The sequence below is a fragment of the Podarcis filfolensis genome, assembly GCF_964270895.1.
Source record: "Podarcis filfolensis genome assembly, chromosome: 8".
Taxonomy (NCBI): domain Eukaryota; kingdom Metazoa; phylum Chordata; class Lepidosauria; order Squamata; family Lacertidae; genus Podarcis; species Podarcis filfolensis.
In genome coordinates this window covers 3,518,712-3,530,321 of record NC_139611.1, presented here as the reverse complement: position 1 = coordinate 3,530,321, position 11,610 = coordinate 3,518,712, and the positions used below count along the sequence as shown (strand labels likewise).

Here is an 11,610-nt window from a genome sequence, read left to right as displayed (position 1 = left end):
TTCTGAAAAACATTCAAAAACCGGAACATTTACTTTTGGGTTTTCGGCATGCAGGAACTAAGGTTTGACTGTAACACTAATGTCTCAGAACAAATGTATTTGATCTGTAGAAAACACAACCTGAAAAAAGAGACAATGCATGTACTTTTGTAAAATAAGAAATTCTTTAATAAAAAGTATTTTTATATATTTTAAATATTTAAGATCTGGGCAGCCAAGCAGAGATATATTTACACATTAGTGTGTGTGTGTGAGAGAGAGAGCGAGAGAGAGAGCGAGAGAGAGAGAAATTCCAGAGGGACCATCCTGTTGGGCTGCAATAGATTGTAATGGATTGCTTTGCAGTCACTTCAGCACCAGATGAAAAAAAAGTATCCCCACCCTTCACCCGGTCCTGTATTTTGGCAGAATCAAGGGGGCAGCCCGAGGCTTCTGGCCCTCTCCGTTATTTTCCATGAGCCCCCTCTATGGAAAGAGAAGGGAGGGAACCATGGCATTCAGAACCCGGAAGTGCAGTGCACAGGCAAAGGAACGGCCGCTCTAGGATTGTGAACTCATTTCTGCCCTCTATCCCTCCGAGCCAGTTTGAAAGAGGAAGAACTCGTAGCGTTCACCCGGAAGCGGAAGTGTCGCGGCAGCCTGCTGCGTGTGGGGATCGTTTCGCAGCGTTGGAGGAGCGGGAGAAGGCGCCGCCGAGGCCGAGCGGGGCAGAAGCGGCTGCTCTTGCGGGGCGGTAGCGGGGCTGCGGGGCAGCCGCCATGGCGGACGTCACCGCTCGGAGCCTGCAGTACGAGTACAAGGCGGTGAGTGGCGGGCGCGGGGGGGTTAGCGGTGCTCCAAACCAGGCTTGTTGTTCGTGGGCAAGGCTCACCACATCCTCTGAAGCTTGACTGGAGTCCAGTGGGCCTGTTCTGAATATGGCTACAAACGGGGCTTCATTTTTCTTCAGCCGGAACTCACCGGAACTGCGTTCCGCCCAGAGCTGCGTGTCGGAGGCGACGTTGTAATGCGGCCGCAAGGATGCGGGCGATCGGCAGGAGAAACGCCCCCTAACCCCCAAAAAAGCGTTGTTTCCCCTACAGAAGGCTTTGGCTCCCCCTAGTACAGTACTTTTTAGGTGCTTTATTATTAATGTTTCATAGTAAATTATAAAAAGACTGTTGTTGTTTTTTTTAAAAAATCATTTTTATTGATTTTCCAATAAAATAGCCAATCAATATATCCACATCATAATCTGATTAAAAACAAAAAAACTAAAAAAGAAGAAGACCAAATTGTAGTCTAAATTGTAATTATTAATTTTTCCGGGCTCTCCATAGTCTGGACCTCTGAAGCATATCTCCAAATCTCCAATCCTGCCTCCTGTCATTGTTTTCATATTTTCCACATCCCAGTCCTAACGCTTTAATTATAAAAATACTGTTGATTGTTAGTATTAATTGTTTATAATATTACTAGAAAAAAGTTGCTGTTTTTTGTGGCAAGAATGAAGAACCTCTTTTCGACCCCTGACTCCCTTTCCTTGCAGGCAGGCCAGGCAGGAAGCAGCCCAATCTGTAAGGCCAGCTGAGAGGTGGCAACTATCAGCTTGCATGATGCTGCTGCACTGATCTCTTGGAAGTTGAGCGGGAGGAATTTCTCCTCCCACACCCTCAGTGCTAGCAGCGGCAATTTAAATCTGAAATCTTAGGTGCAGTATACTGCACCAAGAGTTCAGAAACTGCTCACACTAATGAAATCTCCTGTCACAAAACATGCCTAACACTATGGGAGTTTTGGACGCTGCTGGATGATGATGGATTACAACACCCATCATTCCTGACCATTGGTCATGCTGGTTTGGGCCGATGGCAGTTGTATTCCAACAAGTTCCAGAGAGCCAGAGGTTCCTCCCCTCCATGGTAAAGTAACACAGTTGCCCATTTTAATAACAATAGCAGGAATTGCGTAACATTTTTACTGTTCAAAGCAAATCATATACAAATCTCTCAGACCAGTTTTTCTATCCCCTTCCTATTGTGGAGAATAGGTGTCTTCCTGATGCCACCTAGTGAATTTGAGTGAGCTGAAATTTGACTCACAGATCTTGGGATTTTAATGCAAGCTCTTAACCACTACAGCAGGTACTGTTTTGCAAACTGCTGCTGACAATGATGTGAAACCCTAGAGCTGAAGTTGTCTATTACTTTTATTCTTGATAGAAGCCAATAATTGTGGGAGGGGTATGGCAAAGGAGGCTCTTCTAATAGCAGAATATTTGACAATATGTTTCATTTCCTTCTTAAACTTTAGATTTTCTCTCCCCCACCCATTGTCTTCTTGATTCTTCCAGAACTCTAATCTTGTACTTCAAGCTGATCGCTCCCTGATTGACAGAACCCGGCGTGATGAACCTACGGGAGAGGTCCTGTCATTGGTGGGGAAGCTGGAAGGAACTCGAATGGGTGACAAGGCCCAGAGGACCAAACCCCAGATGCAGGAGGAGAGACGAGCAAAGTGGGTGAAGACTATTTAATATGTTCTTTTGTCTGTTTTGTAATAGCTCACTGAATTCTAGAGTTGGATCCAATAATTGAATGTCTGTGCTTATCATATTCAGGCCTTTGTCACTAACAGCTGAGCTAAATGCTCAGTTGTTCAGGGAACTTCTTTTTTTAATTTGTGTTTTTTATAATTTTACTTTTGTATTTTCTATTTTACATATACAAACAAAATGAAAACATAAACATAAAATCCCCTTTGACTTCCCTCCCCCCCACTGTGGATATTAATATAATGATTTCCCCCTCCGCATCTCTTTTATAACTCTATTCTTACATATCCTTTATCATTCCATTCTTCAAATTTTTACTACAAGTTTTCTGTCAGTCCTACCAATGTGTGTAATTGTTTACAATAGTTTTTCAAATACATTGTAGACTTTCCCCATTCTTTATTAAAGTCCGCCTCTTCTTGGTTTCTAATTTCTTCCTGTAAGTTTTGCCATCTCAACATAGTTCATCAGTTTTATCTGGCACTCTTCCTTGGTCAGAGTTGTACCATCTTTCCATTTCTGCGCTAACAGAATCTGCACAGCCGTGGTCGCGTAAATAAATAGTTTCATCTGGTCCTTCGGGGTCTCTGGACCTATAATGTCTAAGAGAAAAGCTTCTGGTTTCTTAGGAAAAGTTATTTTCAACATTTTTTTTCAATTAATTGTATATCATTTCCCATAAATCTTTTATCATCTTAAATGACCACTACATGTGGTAAAAAGTACCCTCTTTCTTTTTACATTTCCAAAATGTTTTAGACTTTGATTTATACATTTTAGCTAATTTACTAGGAGTTAAATACCAACGATACATCATTTTCATATAGTTCTCCTTCAAAGTGTAACAAGCTGTAAATTTTAATCCTGTTGTCCATATTCTCCCACACTGCTAATTCCATATTATAACCAAAATGCTTCACCCAGTAGACCATAACCAATTTGACCTGTTCTTTAGTTTGCCAATTTAATAGAAGTTTATACATTTTGGAAATTAACTTAGTTTTATTCTCTAACAGTTCCCTTTCAAACTGGGAGGTTTTCTTTAAACAACCCTTCTTTTTGTCAAACACTTCATTAAGTTGGTGATATTGCAGCCAATCATTTACTAATTCTCTTATATCTTCAAACCTCCTTAATTTTAAATCTTGATCTACTTCTATTAATAATTCTTTATATGTTGCACGATCATTTCCCATATTCCTTTTTTTTTACCAGTATTGCTTCAAGTGGAGAGAGCCACCATGGTTTTTTGTGTTCCAATAAATATTTGTATTTGTCCCATACTTCATACACCAGTTTTCTTATAACATGATTAACAAAAGCTTTATGAACTTTAACCTTGTCATACCACAAATAGGCATGCCCGCCAAATCTGTTATTGTGTCCTTCAAGATCTAATATGGAACCACTTTCCAATGATATCCTTTCCTTTAACTAGCGAAGAAAAGATGCCTCAAAATATAATTTCATATCTGGTAAGGAGAATCCACCTCTTTCTTTGGCACCTGTCAATAATTTATACTTTTTCTTGGTTTCTCCCCCGACAGATAAATCTAGTAATATCTTTCTGTCATTATTTAAAGCATCTTGTATTGCTGATCACTGGTATTGTTTGAAACAGAAACAACATTTTTGGTAGCGCATTCATTTTTATCACATATATCCTCCCTATAAGTGACAAGTTCATCCTTCCCCAAATTTCTAGGCTCTTCTTAACTCTAGACTTTCACATAATTACCTTTAAAAATTTATTCTATAACCCTTGGTATACTGACATAAGTTCCTCTACCGATATCACCACATTGTTGGCAAATGCCTTAAGTTTATATGTTCTCTGCCCCACTGTTAGCCCTTTTATCTCCCCATCAGATCTAATTATTTTAGCCAGAACCTCTAAAACCAATATAAACAATAACGGTGACAAGGGGCAGCCTTGTCTTGTCCCCTTAGTAAATAATGTCTTAACAGAAAAATTTAAAAGATCTATCAGCGTAGCATATTGGTTAGAATAAATTACCTCAATTGCTTTCAAGAATGTCTTTCCACAGTTCATCTTTTCTAAAAGTTCTGTTATAAAAGTCCACAGCCTTTTCTGTGTCTGTAAACATCAGCGCTGCTTGTTATTTCAGGGTACTCTATAATATCAGTTATGTTCCTTACATTATCCTTCAACTGCCTGCCCAGGAGAAATCCGGCCTGATCTTGATGTATTAGGTCCTTTAATACGGATTTCATCTGTTTCGCCAGTATAGATGCAAATAGCTTATAGTCAATTGTTCAATAGGGAGATTGGCCTGTAATTTTTAACTGACATTAAATCAGAGTCTTGTTTCAGAATAAGTGTAATATAAGCATTAGTCCACGAATCTGGAAGATTTCCTGCTACTAAAATTTCATTTATTACACCTTTCAGTAGTTGGATTAAGAAGTCCTGTAGTTTCTTATAATATTTTGCTGATAGTCCATCTGGCCCTGACACTTCACCTATTTTGAGTTGGTTTATTACCTGTTGTATTTCCATCGTTGCTATAGGGACATTTAAGTTGTTCAGGAAACTTCTAGCCTGCTCCTTTATTTTAACTGACAGCAGCTCCTATCTTTCCCATCAACTACTCCCTGATCCTTGTAGCTGAAGATTAAACCTGGGCCTTCTGCATGCAAAATATATGATTCACTGCTGAGCTACACCCTTGAAAACATGGTAGTACTCCAACATCAGTAAAAATAACATTATTCCCTAAGATAGTAGCAGCAATAATAATAATAATAATAATAATAATAATAATAATAAATTTATATGCCGCTCATCTGACTGGGTTCCCCCAGCCACTCTGAGCAGCTTCCAACAAATTAAAAGACAATACAACATCAAACATTAAAAATTTCCCTCAACATGGCTGCCTTCGGGAAAGAAGCATGTGCTTCTGTGTGTGCGCATGTGCTTAGCTCTTCTGGCTATGAATTAGTCCGGTGTTCTCTTTCCTGATTGTGTGCCACCTATCTTCCCATCTTTCTAGGAGGCGGAAACGAGATGAGGACAGACATGACATTAACAAGATGAAAGGTTACACTCTGCTTTCTGAGGGCATTGATGAGATGGTGGGAATTATCTACAAACCCAAAACCAAGGAGACCCGAGAAACCTATGAAGTCTTGCTGAGCTTCATTCAGGCAGCTCTTGGAGATCAGGTGAGTGAAGAAAGTAATCCTCTAGGGGCATTGATTAACTAGATGCCTAATATCCCCATGTGTTCTGCTCTGTGTATGGACCAAAGAGAGTAATAATGTAAGCATATGAAGCATTTTAAATTTTCTGTAGTTATACCGGTATCCGGCATTATGTGTTCAGTTAACTTAATTGCACAAGCCTAGCAAATAATGTAATCAGCTAACACTAAATATATGTGGCTCAGCAATGAGGAACCATTTCCTTGCTTCCGTGGTGGTGCCGAGATGGTAGAAATGCAAATGAATACAAGAAATAAATAATAGCAAATGGGGACATTTCTCAGAGATGTATTTTATTTCTATTAAATGATTTTCTGGTCTTGTGTCTGCATGATGTGTCCATCATCTGAAATATTGCACCTGCTTCCCTTGGTTTCACACTATAGAAAAAACAGTGCTTATCCTGAAGTAAACTCAGGTATATGGAGACGTACTCAGAAATACATGTAGGAGCTGTAATTAAATGTTGTCGTGTAGGTAAAGGTAAAAGGTAAAGGACCCCTGGACATTCAAGTCCAGTCAAAGGTGACTATGGGGTGTGGTGCTCATCTCGCTTTTCAGGCCGAGGGAGATGGCACTTATCCGCAGACAGCTTTCTGGGTCATGTGGCCAGCATGACTAAACTGCTACTGGCGCACAGAGGACCGTGATGTGTGCTAGAGTACATGGAAACACCATTTACCTTCCCACTGTAGCGGTACCTGTTTATCTACTTGCATTGGTATACTTTAAGACTGCTAGGTTGGTAGAAGCTGGGGCACAGCAACAGGAGCTCACCCCGTTTCATGGATTTGAACTGCCGACCTTCCGATCAGCAAGCCCAAGAGGCTCAGTGACCACAGCAGCACTCACATCCCCAAGCAATTTATGCTGTGAGATGCTCAGGCAAGGCATTTGTCCTTCCATATCCCATTTTTCTCTTCCAACTGGTAGTCAGCATTCTGTGACAACTGGGCATACTTAATTCTCATTGACTTTTTGGGTGGAGAGGGTCATCACAGAATCATGGAATTGTAGAGTTGGAAAGGATATCAAGGGTCATCTAGTCCAACCCCCTGCAATGCAGGAATATCAACTAGGTCATACATGACAAATGACCATTGAGCCTCTGCTTAAAAACCTCTTATGGCAGTCTGCTCCACTGTCAAACAGTTCTTCCTGTCAGAAAGTGTAATTTTAAAAGTACTTTTTATATTTCTGCAATATGTGGCATTTTCCCAAGCTTGTTGATGCACATCTTGTTTGTCAGTTACCCCTTTTGGCTCCAATCTTGTTGGCACTCATCACCTGAGTTGGACGCTAGAGTAAGTCCAGTCTTGTTTCTTGCAGCCCCGAGACATTCTCTGTGGAGCTGCTGATGAAGTCCTGGCTGTCCTCAAGAATGAAAAACTACGTGACAAGGAGCGACGGAAAGAAATTGATCTGCTGCTGGGACAGACGGATGACACCCGCTATCACGTGCTGGTGAACTTGGGCAAGAAGATCACAGACTATGGCGGGGACAAGGAGATCCAGAACATGGGTAGGGCCTGCAGTCTCAGGATCTTTTAGCTTCTTCTGTGTTTATCAGTTGGATACTGAATTCTGTACAGAATAATAAAAGGTTCTCAGAGCCACTTAAAAATTACTTCATATAATACTGCACCAGCTCTCAGGCTTACAGTCTAAAAATACATGACACGAAAGGAAAGTGGTTTGGGATGGAGGAAAAAATAAGTAAACTCAGGTACAAGTTCTTAGTTGGAAGTTCTTCTCATGACTAGCTAGGATGGAAAGGTTCAAGGAGAGGAGCTAAAAGTTTGAGATTCCTGCATTGCAGGAGTTGGACTAGAACTAGATGATTCTCAGGCTCTCTTCCAACTCCCCATTCTATGATTCTATGACCTGCGCTGATGGAGTGGCCCTGATTTCCCTTCTCTCCTCTCCTCTGCTGTAGCATGATGTGGCGGCTGATGCCAGGTGACAGTTGATGAAGGGACGAGCCTGATTTCTTAGCACAGCTGGGAGTTACAGTAGTGAAATTGTGAAGTTGTTCCTGAATGGTTGCTATAGGTAGTAGAGAGTTTAGAGCTAAGTATTGTTTCCCAGTCCTGGACATCAAATAGCACTGAGATGTGAATAAGTTTGGAAGCCTCTGCTAATGTGTTCTCATGGCAGAATGTGGTGGCTGTTGGGCAGGGTAGCTCATGTTGAGGAGACACCATAGTTGACTGATGGAGCACGTGTATTACATGTTCAACCCTTAACAACTCCAGTTAGAGCTTCTTGGGTAACCCCAGTGGGGGAAATTTCCTCCTTTAAGGACCCAATTTCAGTCAGAGTTTAATAGTAGGCTAGCTTCATATGTTGGCTCCCAAATGCCTCTCCATCTATTGAGGTGTCCACCATGCACTGAATTCTGCTGCTTATGTGCCAGTACAAACCACTTTAAATGTTGGTTATTGATAGCATGCAAAGTTGTGACTAGTGCTTTTGAAGAGCACAGTCTGACTTTCTGCACAGCTGAGCATGGGTCATTGCTTGCCTGCCTTCAGAGGACACTGTTTTTCAAATAAAACTCAGGATTCTTCTATATAGTACATGTGACCTCTTCTGCTCACCTGATGTTGCTTGTTTCTGATTTTTGTCCTCCTTTGTAGATGACAACATTGACGAGACCTATGGGGTGAATGTGCAGTTTGAGTCTGATGAAGAGGTGAGTGATTCATTTGGTGTCAATGGATATGCATATTCCAGACAAGCAGAGGGTGGCCCTTGTCTGCATGCACCCCCAAGGAGAAAGGGCATTCCATTTTCTTCACGATGATGGGAGTTTGAATGTAGGCATCCAATAATCACACAAGCAGTCCTCTCTTTTCCCATGTCCTTTTTCTAAGATTATCTTCCTTTCCAGTTTATGGGTGGCAGTCAGTGCTGGTCCTGCTCAGTAGATCCATTGATGTTAGTGGAGATGACTAGGTTAGGTTCACTAATTTCAGTTGGTCTGTTTTGAGTAGGGACTTAGTTGAATAGAACCCTGTGTTTGTGGAGTGTTGCCAAGATGTTAGAAAACTCTACATTTGATGTTTTTAAAATTAAAGGGACACTGGTAGCTGCAATACTACTGTTTATTATTTTGTAGCGATTGACTTGATTACATGGTATTTCCTTCCTCCAAGGACTTCAAAGCAGTTTGTTTTTCTCTCCACCCCTCTCTGTTTTATCCTTCCAACAACCCTGTGAGGTAGGTTAGGGTGTGAGTGAATGACTGGTTGAGTGAGAATTTGAACCCTGGTAGCAGGCTATTAACATTTACATAAGTATTAGGATAATAACACTATACCTTGGAAGTCGAATGGAATCCATTCTGGGAGTCTGGGAGTCGCAAAACATTCAAAAACCAAATTGTGGCTTCTGATTGGCTGCAAGAAGCTCCTGCAGCCAATCAAAAGCCGCGGAAGCCCCATTGGATGTTCGGTTTCCAAAAGAACGTTTGCAAACCAGAACCATCACTTCTGGGTTTGCGGCATTCAGGAGCGAAAACGTCCAGGGTGTTCGGGATCCAAGGTACGACTGTAGCAATTTATAGAAGAATGTATGGGAATATTGTATACTGCATTTTTGCGCATATATATATTCCTTTTTATATGTATCTTTGTTCTTTTCTTCCTTGTTTCTGTATCTTTTTTTTAATTAAAATCACTTCAATAAAATATAAATAACAAAAAAAAAGTTTAATCAGCGAACAATACAATGGTACCTTGGTTTAAGAACAGCTTTGTTTATGAACAACTTGGATTAAGAATGCTGCAAACCCGGAAGTAGGTGTTTTGGCTTGTGAACTTTGCCTTGGAAGCAGAACATGTTCCGCTTCCTGTTGAGTGTGTTCCATTTGTAAATTGAGTCCCCCGCTGCTATGGGAAAGCACACCTTGGTTTAAGAACGCTTTGGTTTAAGAGCGGACTTCCAGAACGGATTAAGTTCGTAAACCAAGGTACCACTGTATCTAGTTCCAAGTAGAGGTTTTCTTCTAGGCCTCAACTCCTGCCTGCCTTTGCTTTAATGTCACTTCTGGTAGATGTTCAACAGTGGTAGTCTTTGGTTCTCCTAACAGAGATGTTAGGTGGTTGGAAGTGTTGTGGTATGTCCTTGGAAAGGGCACTGAACATGAACTATCTTGCACCCACAGGAGGGCGATGAGGATGTTTACGGTGAAGTACGGGATGAGGCTTCTGACGATGACATGGAAGGAGATGAGGCAGTGGTTCGCTGCACCCTTTCAGCCAATGTGAGTCATGCAGGGAAAAATTCAAAGGCTTTTGCCATTTATTAGGGTGGTGACTGTCAATAGCCTGTGTGCATATGTCCAGAATAATTTAAGAATCTCTGATACTATGTGGATTAGGAGAACTTCCTAACTCCTTAGGGGAATATGCCGTAGTGTGGAGGAAAACACTACACATGTGGCCTTCCTCACCAAGTTCTTTTTAAGCCTTGTGTGCTGTAAGCTTTCATGTCTGTGTGCCAAGTAAGTTGTGCAGATAATTCTGTTTCTCTTAGCTTGTGGCCTCAGGTGAACTGATGAGCTCCAAAAAGAAAGACCTGCACCCCCGAGACATTGACGCTTTCTGGCTGCAGCGGCAACTGAGCCGTTTCTATGATGATGCCATCGTATCCCAGAAAAAAGCTGATGAAGTGCTGGAAATCTTAAAGGTGCTCTGTTTTCTTCTGTTTCTTTCTGGTTGCTTGCTTCTTTCCTGGACTGGTGCTAGCTGTTATTGTATATTTGTACCTTAATGTGAAAAACAACAATATATTGCATGTGTGGCTTCTCTAAGAAGGGAGGAAGACCTGGACCTACTGTGTGTAGTTTCCCAGGTGCTCTGGCTTTTGAATTGCCTTGATTCCTGGAATTGTGCAGGTGTCAACAATGGGTTAACACACTCATACACTCCGGCTTAGAAGAGGCAGGGATCTTTGCCTGAAACGTGGGATGGGTGACTCCCTTAGCCGCCTCCCTCAATTTAGTCTCTGCCTTGTCTATATAGAGCTGCATTTTAGATTTCTGCTTTCAGGTTCCTGCTTTATTTGTTCTTATTTTTCTACTTTTACTTTGGTTCTCTTGGCAGCTCCTTTTAGGTTTTGCTTTTTCCTCCATCATTTTTAAAATCTGCCCTGAATGGTTGGGATCTGGAAGGCCAGTGCCAGAACCTGTGCCTGTCTTCCTCTTGAGGCCTCAAGTCATGGTCTTCTGGGTACTTTCTCTCCTGAGGTGGGAGAGGAATAATAGAATCTTAGAGTTGGAAGGGACCCAAGAGTCATGGGTCATCTAGTCCAACCCCCTGCAACGCAGGAATCCCAGCTAAAGCCGCCATGAGAGATGGATATCCAACCTCTGCTTAAAAACTTCCAGTAGAGTGCCACTATTACTTCCCTGTAATATCACGGGGGGCTTTGTCAAAAGCTTTACTGAAATCAAGATACACTGTCCACAGCATTTCCCTGATTCATTAAGTTTGTAATTCCATCAAAAAAAGAAATCAGATTGGTCTGGCATGACTTATTTTTGAGAAACCCATGCTGGGTCTTAATAATCACAGCATCCTTTTCTAAGTGCTCACAGACCGACTGTTGAATTACCGTATTTTTCAGTATATAAGACTGAAAAGTGTATAAGACGCCCCTTATTTTTTGGGATTTAAGAAAATGCGGGAAGCTTTTTTGGGTGAGGATTGCCCAGAGTTGTTGACCTTTTTGGGGGGAGGATTGCAAAAGTGTGGTATATATTCTAGGACCTTCCCTGGTATCAATATCAAGCTCACAGGTTGGTAGTTTCCTGGGTCTTTCTTTCCCCCCTTTTTGAACATGGG

General features: G+C 41.5%; 1 protein-coding gene across 1 annotated transcript in view; it reads left to right on the top strand.

Moving 5' to 3' along the window:
• Window positions 1–589: 589 nt before the first annotated feature.
• The window catches only part of SNRNP200 (small nuclear ribonucleoprotein U5 subunit 200), a 51,772-nt gene continuing 40,751 nt past the window's right edge, over window positions 590–11,610 (top strand). Inside the window, exons 1-7 of the mRNA XM_083629160.1 lie at window positions 590–803; window positions 2,333–2,496; window positions 5,551–5,722; window positions 7,091–7,283; window positions 8,401–8,456; window positions 9,930–10,028; window positions 10,301–10,453. Of these exons, the coding sequence (XP_083485286.1) occupies window positions 759–803; window positions 2,333–2,496; window positions 5,551–5,722; window positions 7,091–7,283; window positions 8,401–8,456; window positions 9,930–10,028; window positions 10,301–10,453 (882 nt within the window). The 5' untranslated portion in view covers window positions 590–758. The remainder of the gene's footprint in view (window positions 804–2,332; window positions 2,497–5,550; window positions 5,723–7,090; window positions 7,284–8,400; window positions 8,457–9,929; window positions 10,029–10,300; window positions 10,454–11,610) is intronic.